Here is a 26,423-nt window from a genome sequence, read left to right on the forward strand (position 1 = left end):
ATAACATTTTCTTTTCCAGCTACACAGGTTCTGAAAGTTCAAAATCTCGAGTGCATTATTGTCATTCAATCAAATGTAATGCCTACAATCTGTACTTGACTTCCATATTGTTAGCCTCACTCCAATTCACTCTCATACTATCCTTTTTAATCATATCCACTGACTCATTTCTTTCACAGCTAGAAATATGCCACCTCCTCCTCATTTCCCACATTACTATACACTCCCTAATAACTTTTCACACTTCCTCTTCCATTTTTCATCATTCCATAACCTCCACCTCTCATTTATTCCATCTCAATCTACTGTATCTACATCTCCCTCACTCTCACTCACTCACACACTCTCTTCAGCTCTTCTTGTTCATTCACCTCATTATACTGCATCTACATCTCCCTAACTCTCTCACTCACATGCTCCCTTCAGCTTTTCTCCTTCTTGCGAACACTGCGCTTGCTGCTGTATTTGTTCATTATGTCAACAATCTTGCCCTTGTGGTCAAAAAGCTTGTGCATCTGTGACCGAGCCTCCACCATCTGGTCCTTAATAATCTTGGACCTCTGGATGTTTGCCTTCACAAGCTCCGACAACCTGTTTACATCCTTGTCAAAGTCCTGTTGAGCAAAGATTGAAAGCAAGGTAATATATAAGTAATATGTTAAGAAAGTTTAATGAAAACCCATCATTGTTAACAGGTTAGAAAGTTTACATTAACCCTTTCACAACAAGGTCTTTTTTATGCCAGTAACAAAAATAAATAAGAAGGCTGTCCATTTCTAGTCCCCTTTTGGCTAAATAAAATCACTCTCTCATAGGCTGGAGAGAAAAAAAAAAAAAAAAAAAAAAAACTCCTATGCTGAATTATCTAACAGTAGAACAAATGAAAAAATATCAGGGTATGTTCTAGGCTGAAGAGGTAACAATTGAGAATATGGGCCCTACTCTTTACCTTGTATGGTTTTCTAGGATGAGTTCGCTTCTCCAGTGATCCAAGGAGCAGATGGAGACGGTCTACAACCTCTGCCTCCAGTTCCACCAAATCATCCACTTGTCCAGAAAGGTGAACAATCTGCCACAAATAATTCAAATATACGGCAACCCATGATATATCTGAGAAACTTCAGGAATTTATTCTCCGGTTAAATCTCAGTGACGTTGCTACTCCTCACCCTGCCTGAGGGTGGGAAAGGAGGTCCGGATGATGATGATGATTAAATTTCAGCAAAAGCTGCTGTAACAACAAGGATCCAAAATTTGGGCAAGACAGACTTTCGGCAAATGATGACCATATGGGTGATTATGGTCTCCCTCATGATATGATTCACCCATAAGGCCATCAGTTACTGCAACTCCTTAATGGCTAACAACTGGACCTATGTTGATAAGGCAATTTTTTACTAAAAATTAACAAATAACCTAAAATTTCTCATATCTCTTATGGCACATCCTACATAAGGTATATATATATTACATAAAATATCCATCCATCATCCAATCCTACATTGTCCCATGAGGAGCGAAGGAGCCCGGGGCTAGGCAGTTGGTCTTGACATTTAAGATGAGAGTGACCAGCTTCACTCATCCCTGAGTGGCATTACATGAGCAATCAACCCCAACCACCACTTGGATATAAACCTTCACCGGCTCAATCCGACTGGAGCGCAATAATTACTCACTAAACCACCAGGTGCCAAAATTTGGTTATATGGTTACCACCCAGCGTAGTAAATGGTTTCCTGTGTACAGGAAACCATTTGGCTTGTCACTCAGTGTAGAGTCACCCACAGGCAGACGGAAGAGGAAAGAATGAAGGAATGAAAGAAAGAAGAGGGAATGTAAAGTTACCTGTAGGCAGAAGGACAAGGAAAGAACGAAGTAAAGGAAAACAGAAGAGGATGGAAGGAAAGAAGGATGGATAATATATCTAGATAATAATCTGCCAGAAATAATCTACATATACTGTAATGCATGAAGAAACTGATTAACGTAACGATCTTCCCCTAATAATCCACGTCTATTTCATAAAGAATCTCTTTAAAATATCATCGTCATCATCATCACCCTTTTTCACTTCAAATGAGGTGGGATAAAAAGAGAAGTCTAACAAAGTACACAGTGAAACACAATACACCACTCATAAATCACAATGCATTAAAATTCTTGGCTCCACTTCGTATGCAAACCGTCTTTATTTTACTTATACATCATCCTGTTCCCTACCTAAAGACAGGGCGAGGTACAATTTATAAACAGGGTAAGAGAAAGAATCAATGTGGGAGAGCTATCAACAGTACGCCAAGTTATACGAGCCACGATTTTCAGACACCATTCAAGCCACTGGAATCATTAAGAATCTACATTCTTATTCTACGAAAGCAGAGTACAGGTACAGCTATCAAAGTAACATCATTATCATCACCATAGCCACATCGCCCATTCATACTGGGATGGGTGGGATCCAGAAACACTAAAGTACAACTATCACCATCATCACCAACACCTTTTTATCCATTTAACGATAGGGTGAGGTAGGATGCAGAAATCAGTGAAGAGAAAGTACAGTAACCTCTTGTTATACGATGCCTCTTTATATGATATTAACTTATATGATGTCAACATTTTAGTACCCTATGCTCGCTGCATGATGGGAACGATTTGCTACAACGACGGATCGTCTGCGGCTCAGTGAACAGCAAACATGCGAACACAATGCAAACGTCCCCACACAGTCGGTGCTGAACAACACACACTCATCCACTGGTCCAGTCTCATCAGCCAGCCCTGCCCAGCCAGCCAGTTCTGACAGTGATGAGTGAGGGCTGTGAGGTCCTTACTGTCCCTTTAAGCCTTGAAGTTGGGACAATTTGCCATCAGGACGATACCCATTAATTTACATACCAGTTTATTTAGCAAGTACTAGTTTGTGAACGATATGGATTATAAAAGTCTATCTATCTATCTATCTATAGCCCGACGCCCTAATCCCGCAAAGGGTGGCCGCAGACAAAACGCCTCCAAGTCACTCTGTCACCCACCATTTGACTCCCCTCCCCCCAACTCACCCCCCCCTCCCTCATATACCTCTCAACTCCATCCCTCCACCTCATCCTCGGTCTACCCCTCCCTCTCCCTCCCTCCACCTCACCTACATAAACCCTCTTAGTCAGTCTTTCATTCTCCATCCTCTCCACATGTCCAAACCACCTCAGTGTATTTCTCCTAATCTTTTCAACCACATCCACATCTACCCCACAACGTTCCTTCACTTCTTCATTCGTGATGGTGGTTTATTATTTTTATAATAAATGTAGAATATGGCATTAAATAATGGATATTAACTGAAAAAATGTAAATACAAAATACTGAAACGCGAATCAGACGATTTACGATCTTTCCTTCATCGTTTAACATAAGGCTACATACGAGACACTGGCACTGATATAAATGCCTAATGGCCTTAAGTGAACGATTGGCATACTTTGGAATTATACGAATAATCTTCATATTACGTCTATATAAAGGTTTTGGGACAAATTGCTGTCGTCGATTCGCCATCAGGACGATTCCCCGTCGTTTATTTACGTATCAGTTTATTTAGCAAGTACACTAGTTTCTGAGTACTTGTACCTCTTCAAAGTCATTTAAAATATACCCAGGATGTTGTAGTACCAATGGAAATTAATGAAGACAGCTATGGGTGATGCTAAAATTCAAAGTCAACTACAGCGAGGTAGAAACAATTATTGTCTAAAAGTGCAACTCAAAAATGATATCCAAAGCCTACGCTATTGAATGGACACAGACTTTGATAGATCCCCCTCAAAATTTGTTATTAAAGTATCAATTAATAAATAATAAGTATGTTTACAGAATGACGGGGAATTGTCCTGACAAGGAATCGTCCATATTCTGATGGTGACTTGACTTCACTGCGTATTGTCTAGGAACCACATCAACAACCTTACTTGCTTCAGTAAAGGTAAGAACTACTGTATACTGTAGTTTTCATGTTTTTTCTTTATTCATTATCAATTTGTTACTTTAAATGTTTAAACGTACGGATATTTCATGTATGTGAGAGCTAAGGTGTGTGTCTGTGAGAGTTTAGGCAGGTCTGGGAACGTATCCCCACTGACTCTATGTTATAATGGGCTCACTATACGATGGGGTTTTCAGGAACCTAACCCCATCATAAAACGAGGGGTGACTGTACAAAAGTAAGAAATGAGCAGCAGCATTCCCAGTGAAATGGGCTGGACACTAATCATGCACATCATCGCAAGACCCTGTGAGTCCTGACTTAACTTCACAAGCGTAGCCATCTGTACATATTTTTCATTAGTTAGTTTTCCTTAAAAAATCATTCCATATACACCTGCCAGACAGTCATTCTGTTGGCTGTCAAATTAAAACAGGGGGATGAGAAACAGCAGCAAATAAGTGAGAACCATCAACAGAGTAACACAAAGTATGAAGAGGAAACAACAGCAAACTGTGGAACATCTCACCTTCCAGCCATTAACCCGCTGCAAGGCCATCTTCTGGTTCGCAATCTCGTTCACGGTCATCCGTTTTTCATCTTTAGGCTTTACATCCGTATGCCTGACAAAATGATTGTGCCTGGGTTTCCATGTCTGCCTGAAGCTGCTCAGTAATGACATGGTGGGCCGGTTGGTAAGGACCACTGTGGTAGTTGCGTTAGTGTTGTTGCTGCCACCACTGCCACTACCACCACCACCACCACAGCTGCCACCACTACTGCCACCACCACCACCTCCAGGTTCTGACCATCCACCACCACCCTCCTCTTCACTACCTTCCATGTCTGAAATAAAAGATATATCACCATCATCATCAGCATCATCTATCAGACCATCCACCACAACCACCACCACCCTTCTCACTACCTTCCATGTCTGAAATAAAAGATAAACATTCTGACCATCCACCACCACCCTCCTCCTAAATACCTTTCATGTAAATCATCATTTTGATCTTTATCTCCACCACAAGCTATGATATGGTAAGATCCACGGTCAAGTAGAGAAAATGTACAAGTGAGAAAAATATGAATATGCTTAGCAAAAGACATCCATAAATACTGTAGATATATAATAACACCCCTAGTTATAAATTTGCAATCATCATTAACACTCTTATAAGCTCTCATGATGAGGTGCAAATGCAATACCGGTACCAAATATACAGGTACTAATTTAGTTTCAATTATCTTTGCACACCTTTAATCCATAAATCATGCAGCACACAAGAAACCATGTTACTATATTCTACATCATACTTACCATTGTGATCCTCTATTAACTCTCTCTTATTCTTCTTGACTGGAGGATGTTCAAGATCATCTTCACTTGATCGTGCTTCCTGAAGTTCATTACCCATTCTGTAAATACCATATGATATAAATGAGGTACAAAAAACAAACATGCATATAATAAACATGCATTTATATATCATATAATAACACATCATTAATATGATACAGGAATAAAAATGTACTTTTCAAAAATCATGAATATTAGTAGTACAATAGTTGTAATCTCAGTGCATCCAAAGTGAAAGCTCAGCAGTCTGTATATCAAAACTGCCCACCTCCCCCAACCTCTCCTGCAGTTCACCATCTCCCCTTTCAGGGGACAGGAAGGAAGCTGAGGGGTGTTTGCATAACCAGGCAGCAGAGTCATCCGGTTACTTCAGTGCCACTGCACAAAAGATGCTCCTCTCCACCACCAAATCTCATTAGCATAATACCGATACAACTATTAACTACAACAATTAACTTGGGGAATGCTGCAATGAAAAACTTACAACTGTTGTTTTCTGGGTTTTTTCCTTGGTGATATACCATCTGAGAGGAGGTGTGGTTGTGTGTGGAGACTGGATATTGCAAGATGAGGCTGCGGGACAGTAAGCGTGGCAGCAGCAGACAAACTGGCTGGGACACTGGGTGACTCCGTGGTGGTCTGGGCGGCAATGGAGAGAGTCGGGGTGCGAGGCAGGACCACCGTGGCATCCTCAGGGGGATCTTGCTTCATGCTGGGAGGGGTATGTGTACCTCCTCCACTGCCCCCTCTTCCTCCACTCCCATCCATTTCCTCAATTTGTAGGCCTGATAAGGAAGAGTCTTAAGGAGGCAAGGCGATGGTGCCTGTTAGTATGGCAACAGCTGGCAACACAGACAAAACAAAAGCATTAGTTAGAATCCACCAAGAGGAGAACTCGTTGGTAAAGTCAATGTAAGCAGGAGGCCATTTATTTACTTACTGGTATTTATTTTCTTAACAGCTATCAGTAATACTCTAATGGATAGGGCTGGTGTGATTAAACTGAGCTCCTCCTCACAAGACATTACCAATTCTTTCACCAAGCAGGGCTTCTAAGTAAAAGCATGCAACCTGCCACATACATATAATGGGCATGTTAAAAGCACAGTGATTTTTTTTTTTTTTCACAATCATCAGTTAAGTTAAAACCTCTCCATTTTTCACAACTCAGACAATAAAGGCAATGTGAATCAATGCAAATATTAATGCCTCAAAACTCACTGACTGCAATAAGTTCCCATGAGCTGAACCAAACTGTTAGTTGTTGCTGAATAGTCTTTAATCTCAGCTGTAAAGCTCACTGTGAAAGCTTTAAACATTTTTGGTGCTCCAGGCATTTTTCGAGTGCATTAAAGTCATCCGATGCTTGGTACAAAATCATACAAAGCAGGTAATTCACAGACAAAAGGTTGTCCACAGTAGAGATAATTTTTTTTTTAAGTCCTCATTGTTACCTTTTTATATTTTACCTCCTTCCTTATCAAAGGGGGGAAAAAAAAAAATCCCATTAGTTTCATTGCCATCTTCTGTTTTTGCTGGTTTCCTTCAATTTACAGTTGTATGGGAAAAAAATAGTGATTTTTTTAACACCAACATATTAATATCATGACAACCAGCCATAGTTTCTTTTTCCTACCATTCAACTTAGGAAAGACATCCATCCATCATCCAATCCTACACTGCCCCATGAGGAGCGTAGGAGACCGGGGCTAGGCAGTTGGTCCCGACATTTAAGATGAGAGTGACCAGCCTCACTCATCCCTGAGTGGCATTACATGAGCAATCAACCCCAACCACTCCTTGGATATAAACCTTCACCAACTCAATCTGTCTGGATTGCAATTATTACCCACTAAACCTCCAGGTGCCAAAATTTGGTTATATGGTTACCACCCAGCACAGTAAACAGTTTCCTGGTGTACAGGAAATCATTTGGCTGCCACAGGCAGAAGGAAGAGGAAAGACTAAAGGAAAGAAGGACAGAAGAGGGAGTGTAAAATTACCCATGGGCAGAAGGACAAGGAAAGAATGAAGGAAAGGAAGACTGAAGAGGATGGATGGAAAGAAGGATGGAGGATAGGAAAGGGCAGACACCAGACAGCAACACTATATCGAGGGAGTGGATGCTGAGCATCCCCACCTACCACAAAGGAAAGACATAAATACATAAAAATGATCCAATGCTTCCATGGTACAGCTGATGTTTAACCCCTAGGACACGCAATTTGATTGACCGAACTTCCCTGAAAACCTGTACACTGTATATGGAGCTGATTTTTCAACTCTTACAGAAGTAAAAAGTTTTATGCCCATGGTTTAGAGCTTGAATTTACACACCTTATGTTGCAAACCAGAACATTCTAGACTAACTGGTTACTGAGCTATAGCCTGTCAAAGATCATCAAAAACTGACACTGGCAACCATTGCATTAAAAAAAAAAAAAAAAAAAAAGAAGCACCAACATTAATTTCGGTATTATAGAATGAAAGATCTTTATTTTACACACCCGGAAATGTATATATCAATTTCATATGTCAAATGTTTACCATGTAGCCACAGCAAGAAAGTAGCTGGAGGTGGAAGGAGCATGAAGGGGTGGAGGGAGGAGAATGAGGGAGGAAGGTGGAGGGGGGAGAATGAGGGAGGAAGGTGGAGGGGGGAGAATGAGGGAGGAAGGTGGAGGGGGGAGAATGAGGGAGGAGAGTGGAGGGAGTGTGGCATGGAAAAATCAGCTTTATAGAGTTTGTAGGAGGAGCTATGAGTCCAGTCACCAGCGAGGGAGGAGGAGAGGGAACAAAAGGCTTGGGGTAGAGGTAGGTGGTGAGAGAGCAGTGGGAGAATCACCACCCCCACCATAGGTAGGGGCCCAGATCCTCCCCCCTCCCGACTCAGGACTTGGTTATCATTGGTCTGCATCGATATACATCACAATTGGGTCGAAACCTAGTGTCTGCAGTTTTTTACAAAGGCTCCTCTAATGATCCTATTAGGCATCACACGAAATTCTGGAAAAGGATCAATTGATCCTGTTAGGCATCAAGTGAAATTCTGGAAAAGGATCCATCGATCCTATTAGTACTTTAGGGATTAACAGGGACCAGTTAGTTGCATCCCTATTGTACTGAAACTGTTGATGAGGCTCTATCAACCCCTCCAGTTTAAGTATCTTCTTAGGTGAAAAAAAATTGTCTGTCAATACCACTTACAAAATATGGAATACATTACTGGATTCATGGCATTAAGTACACCCACATTAAGCGTTATACAGTAAACTATCAATATGCCTGATTCTCTGGAAGAGAACTGATTCCATCATCATGCTTTTTGTGAATAACCACCCAAGACTATCAATAGTTTCTAAGAATGTCACAATAAAACAACCAATATATCCCTTAATATGCATAAGTCTAATGCAGTTTCATACTGTAACATATTTCCCATACTATTAATGGCTTACCTGCATATTTAATAAAATATTGGTTAAGTGTCTATACATTCCACACACACACAAAGAAAGGAGGGGGGGGGGATTATTATATGGTTTGTTTTCACATAGTTTATCAAATATTTACTGTAAGTCTAGAAACATTCAAAAACATGGGCAAATCACCACATCAGCAACAGAGATACTCCTACTATAATAAAAAAAAAAAAAAAAGACATGCACGGAAAGCTAATTATCCCCTCAGCCTGCTACCTTCAAACAATTATTTTTATCACGTTCAGAGATGTCTGGTAACAAAGAGGTTAACCCTTTCGATATTTAGGGTGGCGGTGCAAGTCACCCGCTCGCTACTGGATGACGAAGGCTGCGTTGAACCTAATCTCATCCGCTTGTGACTGGATGACGCAAGCTGAGTCATACAAAATCACGAAGGAAAGAAAAACCATCGTAAATCAGCGCATAATTTATATTCGCCAAACGTTTTTATCAACACCATAAGCAAGTACAACTATTCAAGATTACGAGGAATAAAAAATCATGGAGACAGAAGCAAAACTAAAGGTGTGAGGATAAAACGTTGAAGAAGTAACGCGCGCAGAAACAAGGGGGGTTCTCCCAGCATTCAGCCAAGGCCGAGCTGGCCAACATCCTGAGTACTTGCCTGTGGTTGGACGCAGCCTGCATCCTCCAGTAACAAGAGGGTTAATGAAAGTTATATCTAATCCACTGAGCTGAGAATGTCTTAAGAAAAGAAGAAGAAGAAGAAGAAGAAGAAGAAGCATGCACTGAAAGCAGATTAAGAACAACACTGTGAAGCATTAACAAACAGCAGTCAGCCACGTACTCCACAACTTGCATTTGCAAATTATATCACAGATGCTCCCCATGGTATGCAATGCTACACTTTCAGAAAATTCAACCTTAACTAAAAGGTCTTCCACTGGAATGGGATGTTTAACTTTATTCATACTGTGCAGAGAAAGTTTACTTTCACTTCTACAAAATGAAAAGTTTGTTCATTATTACAGTGCACCCAGGAGCCTGAATGGTGAGTGAATGTGCATGGGCCAGCTGACTGGGTATGAAACTGATAAGTTCTCACTCAAAACAGAACCTCTAACTACCCAGGGAGTGTCTGTGTGGCCATTTGAGGTACCTGATATCAACTCAAAGCTACTATAAAACTATAATAATATGAACTAACAAAAACATAAGACCCAATGAAAGCAGCAAGCAGTTACTTGGCAATGAACTTCAGAAGGGCCAATGAAAACAGGAGACAAAAATATGGCAATGTATATCTACCAATAATATTCCCAATTGTTAACAATTTCAACTATTATCAAATGCTGAAAATAAATTTTATTAAGACAAGTACCATGTATTTCACAAATGCCACATGCCACACTTTAAAGCATGCACTTAAAAAAAAAAAAAAAAAAAAAAAAAAAAAAAAAAGCATGACGAATTTTTAAAGGAAATACTGTACTGTACAGTAAATAATCTATCTCTGCTATTAATAAAATTACTGCCAATATAATGTACAGTGTGAGAATAATGCTTAAACAACACAACTGGAAATGCAAACATCAACAATAATCAAGTGTACTGCCAAGAGAAAGTCTATGGCATATAATGATTGTTAAATTCAAAACAGTAAGGTTCAAACTAAAAGACTAGAAGTCCCAACAGTACAACATTACAGTACTAAAAAAAAAAACACACCAGGGGAGGAGTTAGCGGAGATGGTGGTGGAGCCCGAAGATGCATTTCCATTGCCCCGGGAGTCTGGCCTTTTGGGTGAGGGTGGGGACGGCATCGGGAGGGACAGTGCTGCAGTCAGGTTTTTGGTGGCCTTCAGAGGGGTACTGATAGCAATAGGGGTTTGGTTAACAGGACAGGGTACTTAAATACATCAGCACAAACAAAACCATCTATCCCGCTGTCTATATCTTCATACAATAATAAACTATGTTCATAGGATGTGATATGTACAATAAAAAAACAAACTGACCATAATCATCATCCTATCTTATGCCTCCCTAATAAATGGGATGGATGGTTCAGAAATATGAAAATGAAAAAAAAAAGGACAAATTATCAACACCACCCCACAAAATTGGCAATGCATCCAATTAATCATTATTTAAATTTTTGATGAAAAACAAATTGTACTGCATAAAAGGGAAAGACAATTTGTGGCAGAAAGTACTGGCATTTAGTTAAGAGCCACCTGCTTACGAAAAAGAGAGGCCGAGTTGTTATACCTAACATCCACTGCTGCTTTCATGGCAGTTCTCACCTGTCATTATCTGGTCTCTTTCTGAGTATGGAGGGGCGAGGCGATGCATTGGGCTTCATCGCTGGGACGGTGACGGTGCCTTGTGTCATCTGGCTGGCATCATTCTGACCTCCACCGGGTCCATTTACCCCCACCAATGGTCCTGTCCCCGCACTAGTGTTGAGGCCAGAAGTGACACGCAGGCTGCCTCCTCCTCCTGCCCCCGCCCCCCCTGCCTGTTGTATACTGGCTGGCACATAGTGGGTTGAGCTGAGGGTGTGTGGTACCAGTGTCGTCCCACCAACCTGAAAGGACCAATGACATCTACAGCCTGCTCTGTCCACTTTAATCTAGCCTAAAGCAGCCATCTCTCTGACCAGTATCATCCTACCAACCCGCTGACACCAATGGTATCTATAATCTCCAATCTCTCCACATCAACTCTGCCCAAAACTGCCATTTCTCCCTTCTGAATAATGATATTTAACAACCTGTAAAAAAATCACCAAGGATTTCTACACTCTATCCACCTTAACTGGACATAAAACTACCATCTCGCGTACCAATCTTGTCCTACCAATGCTATAATTCACCACTATACCTTGGTTTGAAATTGCCATCTAATTTGCTTGAATGCTGAGCTGTAGCAAGAGTGCAACACTAGAATATGACGATACTAGTGATGATGTGAAATGGATAGGATGCAGAGCAGTATTATCAGCTTATTCTAATATTAAACAACAGGAAACAATGTCGTAAAAAAATAAGAAAAAAAAAAAAAAAATCCACCAAGTTATGCTGCATAATTATAATGTTAGCAAGAAGTGTACGTATGAGGGTGGACTGGGTTTAAATGAGGTTTGCATCAGAGGTAACGGATAAATAATACCAGCATATGAGAGTCAGGGTACACGGATGACTGACAATATAGAGCACGTCAGCATTACTGCAAGAGAAAAGGTAATGCAGAACAATTAATACATCATCGTGCTGACTTTTTTTCTCCACCTAATAATAGGTGAGGATTAATCATCACCATCATCGTCATCATCATCCGGACCTTCTTTCCCACCCAAGGGCAGGGTGAGTGAGTAGCAGCAACGTCCAGACAGCCTAAGTTTGCCCAATTCAATGGGCCATGCTTCCATTCACTCATTATTCAAGCCCATGGTGAAGATTAATAAACAAATAAATAAATAAATCCTTAACACAGTTAATGCAAAACAAAAATTATCCCTTTTGACACTAAAGACACTCGGTTTGTAAAATTACAATATGATATGTGGCAGGGATGTGGGAAAATTGTACAGTATGGCAAAGCACTGAAAGTATGCAGTATGGTGCTGAAAAGTGAGCGAACAACAATAGTAATATGGACATGTGAGCAGAATAGTACTAGATAGTGGGACAGCTGGTAATGCTACAAGAACTCCCTAGGTGAAGAGAACTGGCTAAGAGTCAGAGATGTGTACAAACAAAGCAGCTTGGAAACAGCTCCATGATAACCCTCTGTGGGGAGATCACAGAAAGCATCACTGACATCAAAGATACCATGGACTGACCTGGTAAGCAGTGGGTGCCTGATCATAGTAGTATTGAGATGAGATGCTGTACTGGGGCACGGTGGTCACTACCCGCTCTCCTGGACCTCCAGTCACACCACTTGTCACTGTCACACCTGAAACACCATACAAACTGAAGCAGAGAATTTTTTCATTGCACAATTTACACAGAAAAATCTGGAATTACCTTTCTAATCTAGTTATGGTCAGCAAAGCTAATTCTGGTGAATGTAGTTTGGTAACCTGATTCAATCACAGCTCTAGTTTCACATACCAGTATGGGCACGATGTAAGAAGACACTTGTGTGAGGTGGCTGTGGGTCATTGGCATGGGCAGGAGACTGAGCACGAACTTGGCCATGGGATGGAGGTCGAGGAGGAACAGCAGACACAGGACCCCCCTGAGAGGCTGATCCTGCCTGCTGGGGTAGAACCTTAGCCACTGGTATTGGTGGTGCATTCAAAGTCCCTCCCATCACCCGTCCTACACCACCGCCCACCACACCTCCTGAAAAATAAGTTTGAATTCATTTATCCACCATCCACTCCTTTTATCAACCCATCAGGAAGACAGGGTCCCAGGGCTATAATGCCCAGTCCAGATTAATGCAGTTAAGAAACAATTTTAATTAAATAGTTTCTCATTACCAATAATAGATTAAAATTCTGTACCAATTTGGGCAGTCACAGAAGCATACTGAAGCATTATTAATGCTCTCAACATCCAATGGTAAAATATGCATGATGCATCCAACCATGGCCAACTGCTAGGTAACCCCCCCCCCCAAAACAACACTCAGATCTCACGAAGCTACAACCCCCCCCACCACCCCATCAGGTACCAGCAACAGTCAGTACCGTACCTAGGGAAAGACTCTACCAGAGGCTTTCCATCTCGTATGATCTTGTCCTATGTGTAACCAAAAATTCTTGGTCTGAATCTCACAATGCCATATCAACATTATGAACAAGAATACAACAATGAAAACATCAACCACTTCTGTAAGATGGCTTCTCTCTCTCTCTCTCTCTCTTTACTACCTTTTTTATTAAACTCGGGATAACCAACTGGCGTGATGGGTTTAATGAAGATTATGTGTGACCTCTCCAGTTTAAAGAACCTCTCTTTAGCTGAATAAAATTGTCCTGAGAGAGCAAACATATAAACAATGTCACTGTGTCAAAGGGATCAGCTTAAACTAAACTAACTGACCTCTATGTTGCACAGAAGTTTGGTGATGCTGCTGCTGTTGTTGCTGCTGTTGTGGTGGTTGCTGCTGCTGTTGTTGCTGGGGTCCTGATTGTTGTGTGATTGTACCCAGCTGTGTCTTCTGTGATGTGACACCCCCAAGCCCGGATATCTGAGCCAGGGCAAGTGGTGGTCCCTGGGCAGGCTGGGTGATCACCTTGGGTCCATCAGAAAAGGCCAGCGTCTGACTCTGCACGCCCGTTGCCTTACTGGTTTGGTGTGCTGCGATGGGTGTTCGAACTGGAGATTGGAAAGAGGGGCACTGAAGGGGGTCTGCAAGAACTGACAGGGGACTAAAACTTAACCCTTTCACTAAAAGGGGACTAAAAAGGGTCTGCATGACCTGACAAGAGACAGAAAGGGGAACACGAGTTACATTTAACCCCTTCATTATGAGGATGTCACTTGTTTTGTTCTTACCATCTCCATATGATATGTCAGCTCATAGGGTACAATCTGAAATTCTGAACTGAGAGGGCTGCATATATATACTCTTTAGCAACCCTTTATTACCAAATAACCTTCCTAAAATCATCTGCTGATGGCCACAAATGTCCTAAGACACATCGCCATTGTGAAGAGGTTAATGACAAAGAAAAGATAAAGATAAAAATCACATGACACTGGAAGAGAGCTCACAAAAACAATAAACGGCAGAAAGCAAATGAGGCAAAAGAAAAGAGAACATTTTGAAGAAGCACAAAAGCGAGGTTTAAAAAAATGCAGACATTAAGGTAGCAGCAGTATTCACATGACAAATGCACTGAGAGGACAATACAGTAATAAGCAACTAGCTAAGTGGTGATTATGAGGGATGTTAGTTAACCACTTCACTCTGAGTGCAATACACTTTGCTTATATCAATCTTGCTGCCCCTAGACAATTTTTGGCAGCTTCAGGAAGACCTCTTGTAGTGTTAAAGTTAAAGAAGCCTGTACTTTAACCTCTCCAGTTCAAAATGCCTAAGCTCTATGTAATTATCTGATGATAGAACGAACAAAATAAGATGCATTACTGTAGTGACGAGGTGAGGAGCAGAGGACACAGCCTGCTTTTATTTATGGCTGACACCTCTTGAAGTTTTACTAGTACATAAATCAGATTATCCAATATTCTATGAAGTACACACTTGTCTCAAAGGTGACAATCTACAATTTTGATATTTCTCATAATTATATGCAAATTAATTTTTGTACAATGCATTACAGCAGGTCCTTCACAGAAAAGATGCTTTTATACCTCTTGTATACTGGACTTGAAGAAAAAATAAATGAAACAAATTGCCATATCACCAAATAAGAAAATAAAGCACCATTCCCATCATATGTACCAGTACTACATACAGTACTATCATAAAATCTGTACCAAGTGCACACTACAACAGCGCAACTGAAAATAAAAAAGAACAGTATATAGTCTCATTCTTCCATCATGATCACATGGAATGATGAATCAGCAATGAATTTGTATTAATCTTCATATTTTATACACTATGCATGAAATCCAAATCAGTCACTAATCACAAGGACGCTGTGTTAATATGAGTGAATAGCTAAATACAAATTCTCAAATAACAAGATGTACCATACCACAACTGCCAATATTTTTTCTCCCGTTTCGAACATCAATGACGTGTGTAAACTTTATCTGATTTTGACATTTTCACTTACACTAAGAAATGAATCCCAGTTACCTTGGCTAACCCTGCACTGAAGCAGGGTCAGGGGACCAATTCTGCTTGTATGGCAATCTTGGCCTCCAACTGTTTACAAAATATACCATATGAATAAAATAAATATATTGGGGGGGGGAAAAAAAAAGAAAAAAAAAAAAAGTTCTCAATGCAACATGCAGTTCCCCCACAATTGTACCTTTTGCCATGAGGTTGATTTGTGCTGCTTCAATTCTTGGAGGCAGTTTGGATTCTTTTTGGTATGTCGTCGAAACTGTTAGTGGGAAGAATCTCTTGGGTTCATCTACGTAACAATGAGATTCAACTGTAATAATGCAGATACATAACATTATCAGATATACATGAAAAGCCTTTGTGTACCTCAAATTTTGGGGGCATTGTCAGATGTGTAATATAATTTATTTAAAAATAATGTGCTCATTAATCTTCATGTCCATAATATACAACACTACTGTCTGTACCCATAATGAATAGTTCTGAAAGTTTAATTAAATCCACCCCATAATTCAAATATTCTTGTAACAGTATCTCTTGGTAACTCGAATTTTCTTGTATTAATTTCTCTGTGTAATTCATATATTCTTGTATTGATGTCTCTACGTCCTGTGACAATAATTTCTTTGTATCAAGGGTAAGCAATGCCTTCCTGCCTAGGGTACAAGAGAAGCAAATTATCGTCTTACAATACACTAAGGGTTGCATTCTCATCAGATTATTGGGCTTTCTGGCACTTCTTAGCTTTAAATTTTACATATTACATCTACATACTTATATTTAAATCTCTCCAATATCATGGTTATGATTAACCTGTATATCTCTATTATCTTAATTTGCATTCTCCAACTCACAATTTGCATAAACAACATGCAAGAATATAAACACACCATATATATTACAGGAATAAGCTGGAAACAAGGTGGTGTCAGAGCCACCTAAGTTCATGAGAATACAGACTTTATGAGAAGCATGGTACTGTTTTATATAAGCATCAGATAGCTGGAAATATAAGCTAACAAATACATAATTTCAAACTTTTCTTAAACTGATGCAAGCTCCAAGACACTCCATCTCATCCTAGGTTCTAAACTTAACCACAACCTTCATTATCACTTTCAATTTACAATCCTATAACACACTAATCGACTTATAATCAATAGCCATTCTATTACACTACATTACTCAGACTTTCCATAGAATGACTAGGCCCTTTTTCAAACAAGCTTTAAATGACACTCCATCTGCCCTGCTGTTACTCTAACACAGCAACAAACCAATCAGTGAATATTACTGCCTCCCCCCCCCCCCTTAAGAACTTTGTCAATTCTGCTTATCTACAGGTCAGCAAACCATCACAAAATACAGTTCACTCTCTATGTCAGCTGATGCTCTGAGGCACTACAGAAGAATATTAGGCAATCACATATCATTAGTTCAATTATGGTTGGGGGCCCTTTAAGAGGGATTTTCTTTATTTGCAGGTTTTTTTTATTCATGGGTATGTCTGTTCTTTAACACCCTGGATTAACAAGGGATAACTGTATACACCAGTCTAACGAAGTATCTTAACCCCTACACTACTGCAAAATGATACCCCCCCTTAATCTGATTTTTACTACTGCTGGACAGTTTTACTGTGCTTACGGGATAACTACAGAGGTGAAGGAGCTAACAAATCTGAATTTCTAACTCCCTCATGAAAAGGTATCTCCTCTAAGTTAGAATCATTTAGCAGAAGAAACAATAAAACAAAAAATGTTCTGGCACCTAAGGGTTTCAGCCATATCCACAATTTCTACAGAATGACCCAGATTTTACAAACTCCCCACACCTAAAGCCTAGCTCCACTAGTTCTGCATTCTACTCCAGTACAAAACTTAACACAAAGGGATACACCTCATAGTGAAGGAGTTAGAAACTACCTCTATTCGCTTCTTAACCAAGGAAAGATCTCCCCTGATCAAAAAAAAAAAAAAAACAAAAAAAAAAAAAAAACAGTCTAGTAGTTACAAGAATAAAATAAAACAGACGCCATCACGATATACAGGGTTGGCTCCAGCAATCTGATGCATTTTGATTTCTTCCTGCTAACATCATATGATTCTATTAACCTTGTAAAGCACCCCTAGTAGTGAAGGGAATTAATGAAAGCTATACCTACTCCCTTCCAGTTCCAACAACTTCTTAATAAAAGTCCACTGATAGAAAGAACAAAATAATAGACCACATCACCTCACTGACAAGGTTAAATTCTCATCTTGTAACAAAACAATCAACATAACCTCCTGCCAAACACACAAAATACCAGCACATAATTTGACAGGTTGAACTGCCATATCAACACAATAACAAGCAACAAAACTTCTGGGAAAGAAAAAAAAAAATTCTAAGAAGGTTAAATTTCCATCATGTAGCAAAAGCAATGGACAAAACTTATGGGTGAATGCATACCTATTGGAGTTTTGAGGGGAAGGTGGTGGTCATGGTGGGGGCGAGGCAGGGTGGGGTGGTGGGTAAGGATGGCTGTACCCCCTCCGCTTGCACCGGATGGAGATGTCATTGCTATGGCACCAATACTGCTGCCTGCCTGGGAACTCACCTAAACATATACAAAACAATGATTATATATCACAAAAAGCACTACAAACAAGCAAAAATGAAAATTATAGCTGGTTTTGTCTCATCTAATACAATACAGCTATGGTACTTATATGTATTAAATGCCATGCTGTTGTACGAGATGGGTATAGTAAAATAGGTTGCTAGCAATGAGGACACACAAAGAAAATTATATAACTGGATGCAGTACTACATGACAGATGGATGAAGCAGTACTGTATTATCATCATGATTAAATGAACACATAATTATGTGATTACAAGCAGCATCTATTCCAAGTGTGTCCAAGGGGTGAAAGGGTTAAGAAACCACTATTAGTCATCAGAGCCTTTAATCTTCAAAAGTAAATAAGTTCAGGTTTCTTTTCCTTACTTCTGTAATTCTACCATAATTTTTGTCAAATATGATTGCAAGAGCTCCAATATTTTTAAATGCCTACTATGGTACTTAGTACGTTTAATTCCATATCTAATGCAGAGTAATTTTGTTCAAAATCCCTGATGTAAGACTTCTTTCCATTCTTTATTTCCGCTTCCTTAAGTCTATGGGTACGCTACATTGAGTGACATGCCAAATGGTTTCCTGTACACCAGGAAACCATTTACTATGCTGGGTGGTAACCATATAACCAAATAATGGAGCCTGGTGATTTAGTAGGTAATTACCCCTTTGGTTTCTCTGGGTGCGGCACACATTTCAACCACTCATTACCATTCGACGCCGGTTGCATCGAACAGAATGGACCGTTTTTTTGGTTAGGGAATGATTTCTGGGCGAGAACAAAGCACTACTTGCATCCCCATGTATCCCTCCGCCATGCTCAATCCACTCCGCACCCAGCGTCGCCCCACAGCCCCGGTCAGTGTGCTACGAGCTTTACCTGAGCGTAAGATAATTTCTTTTCATGTTCCGTAAAATCAGCCCTAAATGACCTACAGTAATGCTTTATACACCATATTGTCGCCAAATAAATTCCCTATAACTTATTCTCACTAATATTTACCATAAAACTTTTATTTGAGAAAATAAAAAATTGAAGTAAATAAAGAAATTAAGGCATAATTTACATTCAGCTGATCTTTTTTATAACACCATAAGCAAGTACATGTAATCAGGATTAAGGTGAAAAAAAAAATATATATATGATTATCAAAGCATAAATATGGATGTGAGGATAAATTGTTTATGAACTATCAAGTGAGTGGGAACAGTGCATTGCCAGGGAGGGAGGGTCTCTGTCTCTCAGTGTGTGGCCTTGGGGACCAAGGCCTGCCTCCCTAGTACTCGCTTGGGGTAGGACGCAGCCTGCGTCGAATGGTAACATAAGGGTTAAGGTGCTCCACCACTCAGGAGTGAGTGAGGCTGGTCACTCTCACCTTAAATGTCAGGACCAACTAGCCAGCCCCAGGCTCCTACACTCCTCATGGGGCAACATAGGATTAGATGATATGTACATGAAGACTGGAGAGAAAGGACAGAGACTGACTGACCACAGGAGAGAGCATGTGGGTGAGATGGAGAGGGAGGAGACCAGAAGCTGCAGTGAGTTGGAGGGAGGGCAGCATGATAGCACAAGATTAGGACAGGTCACATGGAGATTATCTCTTCAGTCATGGAAGAGGCCAAGGACATGCAACACGGACGCAAGCATTTTGTTCATGGCCACCTCCTCTCGGATTATAGGGTCTGGCTAAACACAGACATAATATTTCATTTCAACCCACCACAGCAGGTGTAGCAGAGGTGGGAATAGGGGCAGTGGTGATTCTGACGGCAATAGCAGGTCCCTGTGGTCGCATGGTGCCCTGTGAGCCTAGCGATGGGGTATAAACTGTGCTGCCTGTTCCACCCTGACCTGGACCCATGCTACCTCCACCTCGACCACCTCCACCCATCACTCCAGGACCATATTTCTGCTGACAAAAGAGATCATTAATTTAAGATACAGGGAGATACAGCTACTTTTCTTTATACAGTATGTAGCGTTCCCTATGTTTTCTTTATTCCTCAATAAAAATAGAAGCATTACCACTTTCAGTTTCACTGACACCTTAAAAACTAATTAGCCAGTTCCCCATATTTACTGTCATTCTCAATACAAAGAATGGCCCCACAGGGGCAGTTGCTTGCCTGTGCCTGATGGGTCTGCTCAGCCAGGCACACTGGGGCTGATCAACAACAATGGTACCAAATGCTGAGAAAAATGCCAATATTTAGTACACATCCACAACATTATGAACACCTTCATTAATTCTGTTCATCACCACTGGATCATATTTCTATAAAGAAAGGAGGCCATTAACAATAAAAGTAGCTAGCATATGGCACAGGAACTGAAAATGAACTTCTAAGTACAAGATAAATGAGTTAAGTCCAGAATGACAGCAACGTGGCCATTTACCATAAACTATAAAAGGTAGATGAATATAATATACTGCAATATTTTTAAAATCAGCAATAGCCAACCCTATACTATCCCTTTTGGAGTCCAGGAGAGCCCAAGACTTAACAATTAGCCCTTTCATCATTCATGCACCATCATGAGATTCTGAGTAGGCTGTTCCATTCGTAATGCTCTTCTGGCAGTTGAGCTACCTTTTTTACAATAATAATTGATTTTCCCAGGCTCTGCAATCCTATTCGTGTCAAACTGCAACTTCGAGATTAGTGATTTAAATCGTCAAACTTATGACCAAGAGATTATTCTCTAAATGCAATTCACAACACTCTGCAACTTTGGTAGGCAATTTTTGCAACAATTCACTGAGTAGGTTATTTAAAAAAAAAAAAAAAAAAAAAAAAAAAAAAAAAAAAAAAAATCCAGAACAATATGCAAGCAATACAACTGACCTGTGGCTGCACAATGGGCTGTGTAATGTGGACAGCCTTGGGTGTGGATCCTCGAGGACCATCCCCTGCAGTCATGCCTCTCATGGTGGTGGCTCCTGCCCCTCTGATGGGCCCCCCAGACACTCCCCCAGCTCGGCCCCCTGCATGGTATGTGGTGATGGACCCTCCAGTCTGCCCTGCCCTTGGTCCAGCCAGTGATCCCCGACCAACACCCAGGCTGCAACATACAGCAATTTGTATCCAATCCTAGCCAATTATATTATGCCATTCTTCTATTTACAGAATCCCCATATTGTAACTGGCCAAAGTACAGCTGATGCCTTCTCTGGAGTAGAAGCTAAACCTAGTGCACAAAACTAGTTAATCACATCCCACCAGTTCCTGGAAACCAATAGGAGAAAAGAAATCAACGATAGGTATGTTCTGTTATTTTTCGTTAGAAATGCAATAACTTCTGCAGAAAAATTGCCTACAGAACTTCCACTGCTACTTATAAAGCTGACTTGCCAGTTTGCCTTAATTTACAATAACAATACATGGAAAACTTGTGATACTGTATCTTGGAAAATCTCCTGGATTTATATGGACTGATTGTACTGTCCAAGTGCTGGCTACTACATATAAATAATTAATCACTCTAAATCAATTTTCCATGTGGTTGGCAGACCTACAACAAAGTTCTCTCATCAGTGGGCAAGAACCAAGGGGAAAATTGAAGTCCCAAGGTATAACTCCCTAACCCCACACCTACACTGTCCAAGGCACGAAAATATCTACATTATGGTAACCATACCTGAGACTGGTTGCTGCGACGGTGGAGTGAATGCCTGGAGCAAGTTTGCCCGAGTGTGTAGGTGAGGGCCCTGATGGACGACCCCACCCACCACTGCCCCCACTGCTGGACACTGGCACCACACGCTGACCCACCACACTGCTGCGTCTATAGATAAAATGCTATACTGGCAACTGGACACTATCACCTAAATTATCACTGGATCTACAAAAAATACTCTACATAATAACCATCTGCAGTGTGACTGATAGTACAAATTAAATTTTTGAAACTGCCACTGGCTCAAAATATTCACATCATTATCCTCACTCTTCTCCCACCTAAGAAAGAGGTGAAGTAGAGTCAAGAAAGAAAGAAAATGAGCTAAATACCAACAGCATGTCTAGCAAAATGGGCGAGATACTTATTCACACACACCATTCACGTCCCCAGAATCTTTAAAATGCCATCCATCTATCCATCATCCAATCCTATGTTGCCCCAAAAGAAGCGTAGGAACCCAAGGCTAGGCAAGTTGGTCCACACATTTAAGATGAGAGTGACAAGCCTCACTCATCCCTGAGTGGCATTATGTGTGCAATAAACCGCAACCACCCTTTATATATAAACCTACACAGGCGCAATATGATTGGAGCACCTTAATTACCCATTAAACCACCAAGTGCAATAATTTGATTTTACGGTTCCCAACCAGCAGAGTAAATGGTTTCCTGTGGACAGGAAACCATTTGGCTTGTCACTCAATGTAGAGCCACCCATGGGCAGAAGGAAGAGGAAAGAATGAAGGAAAGAAGAGGCATTGTAAAGTCACCCATAGGAAGAAGAGCAAACCATGAAGGAAAGAAAGACAGAAGAGGGAGGATGGAAGACAGGAAAGGACAGACACCCAAAGCAGCACTACTTTGTGTGAGTGGATGGTGAGCACCCCCACCTAGCCACAGTAAATAAACATTAGCTACTAGCTATGCAAAATAAATACTTAGCATGACAAAACAAAAGGCAACATACGGTCCCGAGATCATAGAGTTGGGCTGAGGAAGGGGCTGGCCAGTGGTGCGGACAATTGGTGTAGCCACTGCCTGTGACCTGGGTGCGGCCATGTTTGCAACTGCAGCTGGCCCTCGAGGTATGTGGTAGGGGGCCATCTGGGTGGGTGCGGAGGTGGTGACAGGAGGGGTAGGGTGGGCCACTGTGCGCACTGAGGGGCCACCACCCGATCCACCACCACCCCCAGGGCTGACTCCAGGAGTGGCCAGGTTAAGAGCTGTTGCAGGGCCAGTTGTCCGAGACACCAACGTCACCGTTTGCCCACCTACTCCCAAGCTTTCTGTTCTGCCAACTAAAATGGAAAAAACCAATTACAGTAAAAGTCCTCCAATCCGACCACCAATAATGTGAAAATCCCAATACAGGTACTTCGAATTTTTAAAGGCAATTTTTTTTTAACTTTTCTGGGCTTTATCTGGCTTGGACTTGCTCTTGGACATGGATGTACCTTCCTCCAACAGTTCATTGTAACAATATAGTTTTTTTTTTTTTTTTCATATACTTTGACATATACCTATGCCTAGACAGAGATAACTGCTTACATCATCCATGGAAAAATCCAACATTACAACATAATACTGGAGGGGTTAATACCACTAGCTTTATGTAAGCTATAAAAAATAAATAAAGTACTGGTACAACAAGTTAATTTCCATACTTCCATTGCTTCACTGAATCGATACTTTCCTAGAGAACTATCCACCCTTCCTCAGCATACACACCTGGCTTTGCAGTGACGACATGTGCTGATGCCCCACTGGTGAGGATCTGAGCCACACCCCCTGTCGTATAGTGCACCAGTGTCGTGTTGCCACTCTTCACTATGCTACCCTGAACACACACAAAAAAATATTATTAATGCCAGGAAGACTTTTAAAAATTTAAGAAATGAAAATTCATATGGATACCATGTAGTTTACAAAAATTCATCAAAGACATATCATTCATACCAGGTACATAAAAATATAATACAAAGTTTAATTCCTACTTTAGCTAGAATACAGTATTTTCATCTAAAATTCTTACAATTAATGCCATGTACATCAATTATATGAAGCCTTGTTCTTGCTATTGCTGAAATACATTACTATACGTAATAACACAGTATCAAACTGGAAAGTTAATGCCATACACACAACCAAAATCAAATTACAACATATTCCTTTTTATTATCTTTAATTTTAAACTGTTTATATCAATACAAGGTACACAGAATACCAGACAAGAAACTAGGATGGGCTCTTACAACACTTTGAAATATACATCTACAGTCAAATATATTCTTTTGCTACAAGTGGTAAACAAACATTCTACACTGAGAGCATTTGACTACCCAGTACTGTCTTTTTAAACACAATCATGCTTATTTCATTAAAACAAGCTCAAGTGTACTCCTATACTAGTATATGTTTCTAACTCAATTATATACATTACAAAAAGGCTCACCCACATGAGGGCATACCTCACTTACCGACTCTAGTGAGCGAGCCGAGGCCTTCACCAAGTCCATAGGCTGGTTAGCTGGGTCACAGGAGCTGCCAGTGCTGGTAAGGGTGGCTCCTCCAGCCCCAACCAGCCCTGTACGACCACTCATGCTCACCTAACCTGTGCAAATCAGTAAAATCAACTTCAGTTCATCAGTACACTTAATGTTTGTTTGTAACATTGTACTTAAAACAAAATTAATTGTGAATCTGTTTCTGAATCTGACCCATAAAATGGATACAAATCAAGTTCATAATGAAAGATTATGGGCAAGAAAATTTACCAACCAAGGCCTAACCCCACAGTTAAAACATAAAAACTCTCACAAACTTCCAGAACACAATGTAAACATTATATATGCTATACACTGCAAAATGTGCTGGTTACTCATAAAAAATTATCCAAAACTCTTTACTGGCAGTACCAGAATCACCCCCAAGAATATGAATCACTCCTAAAAACTAGAATCACTCCCATGGACTCTAGCTCTGCACTGCTACACTTGCAGCTCCTCATCCCCTTGAGCCTGAAGACATCTTTATTAAATTTTTCTGGCTATCTTCACATAATGCAGCTTATAATACCCTGAACAGAAGATGTTAGCCTTTACTTACTCCACTAAAACAAAGGATCCAGCTGAATTAAATAATCTGGCAGTAGCTTTCGTAGAACAAAACGTAAGAGTGGCATAGCAGAGCTCAAGGACTTCAGCCCTTCTACATGGCAAAAATGGGGATCAGAACACTAAAATATTCAAAGAGTATCTCTGGGTATGTTACTGTGACATGGTGTAATTAGTTAGCATCTATCTATCTATCTATCTATCTATAGCCCGACGCCCTAATCCCGCAAAGGGTGGCCGCAGACAAAACGCCTCCAAGTCACTCTGTCACCCACCATTTGACTACCCTCCCCCCAACTCACCTCCCCCTTCCTCATATACCTCTCAACTCCATCCCTCCACCTCATCCTCGGTCTACCCCTCCCTCCACCTCACCTACATACACCCTCTTAGTCAGTCTTTCATTCTCCATTCTCTCCACATGTCCAAACCACCTCAGTGTATTTCTCCTAATCTTTTCAACCACATCCACATCTACCCCACAACATTCCTTCACTTCTTCATTCGTCAACCTGTCCCTCCATGTCACTCCACATGCTCCTCTCAAGTAACTCATTAGTTAGCATACTGTCCCTAAAAGGTGGAGATGTATGTCTGAGTCCCACTGGAAACAGCTGAAATTTTTCCTGGCCTTGCTTAGAGTTCTCCACTATTACAAATACGATTAACATGTGCTTGGGCTGATGGGATGAACAAGGTTAAGGTTATGGAATTTCCATGTGAACTGCACAAACCCACTGATTCACTGAATGATATCTAAGCTGGGCAATAATTATGTCTTTGGGCATTTGTTGAGAGTACCATAATGAAAATGCAAATATTATCCTAGACTATCTACAAGTCAGCAGTGAAGAGAAAATAACAGAAAAATTTAATTAAATATGCTTCTATTACCCTAAGGGCAAGGGTATGAAGTTAGCTACCGTGCTAATTAAAATGCATACCAATTCAACAATTCTATGATACAAAGCAGACGTAATAAGCTACAAAAAAAAAGCAGTAGTATTAAATTCACTGGCGCCGGAACATAAGAAAAACTTGAACCATCTTTTACTGTGCTCTAAAGTGCTTGTGAATTTGGTATGCGTGTCGGGTACTCACAAAATTTTTAGTTCACTCGCATGCTACCACATTTTACTATAATCTGGGCGAAATATCTGATTGCTACGGATTATCTGTACCTGTACTTTCAATACTTATCTAGATGATGATCAAAACAGCATATGAGGCCAACCAGACCATACTAGAGCCAAACTATTTCAAAACCAAGCTTCAAAATGCCATCCACTCGGCGTCAATCACGAAAATTTGACCGAAAAACAAAATAATAATGCGAATACATGTTACGTATGCATACCTGAAGTCTTCCTGCGCTGTATCTGTTGCGTTAACTCTCTGGTAAATATTACATGACGGGAAATGCGAGGATGAAGTAAA

At 40.6% G+C, this 26,423-nt stretch overlaps 1 protein-coding gene across 1 annotated transcript; it reads right to left on the minus strand.

Annotated features, from left to right (window-relative positions):
• Positions 1 to 56: 56 nt before the first annotated feature.
• Positions 57 to 26,423, minus strand: Sap130 (Sin3A-associated protein 130). Its single transcript, XM_080282571.1, has 19 exons — positions 26,344 to 26,423; positions 24,351 to 24,484; positions 23,602 to 23,710; positions 22,841 to 23,171; positions 21,833 to 21,979; positions 21,040 to 21,256; positions 19,914 to 20,102; positions 18,022 to 18,169; positions 15,752 to 15,877; positions 13,845 to 14,120; positions 12,906 to 13,139; positions 12,632 to 12,747; positions 11,091 to 11,374; positions 10,514 to 10,656; positions 5,827 to 6,127; positions 5,304 to 5,401; positions 4,509 to 4,825; positions 950 to 1,069; positions 57 to 614 (listed from the first exon to the last, which is right to left on the minus strand). The coding sequence occupies exons 2-19, from the start codon at positions 24,471 to 24,473 to the stop codon at positions 423 to 425; spliced, it is 3,471 nt and encodes a 1,156-aa protein (XP_080138697.1). The 5' UTR covers positions 24,474 to 24,484; positions 26,344 to 26,423; the 3' UTR covers positions 57 to 422.

Source organism: Coenobita brevimanus, chromosome 94 (assembly GCF_032717465.1).
Source record: "Coenobita brevimanus isolate Jiangsu-jjx chromosome 94, ASM3271746v2, whole genome shotgun sequence".
Taxonomy (NCBI): Eukaryota; Metazoa; Arthropoda; class Malacostraca; order Decapoda; family Coenobitidae; genus Coenobita; species Coenobita brevimanus.

Excerpts from the sequence above, each read along its gene's own strand:
- Sap130 (XM_080282571.1), bottom strand. The coding sequence starts at position 24,473 with ATGAGTGGTCGTACAGGGCTGGTTGGGGCTGGAGGAGCCACCCTTACC. Across the intron at positions 23,172-23,601 it reads TGTCGTCACTGCAAAGCCAG|TTGGCAGAACAGAAAGCTTG; the intron begins GTGTGTATGCTG and ends TTTCCATTTTAG. Across the intron at positions 4,826-5,303 it reads GTTAATAGAGGATCACAATG|ACATGGAAGGTAGTGAAGAG; the intron begins GTAAGTATGATG and ends CTTTTATTTCAG.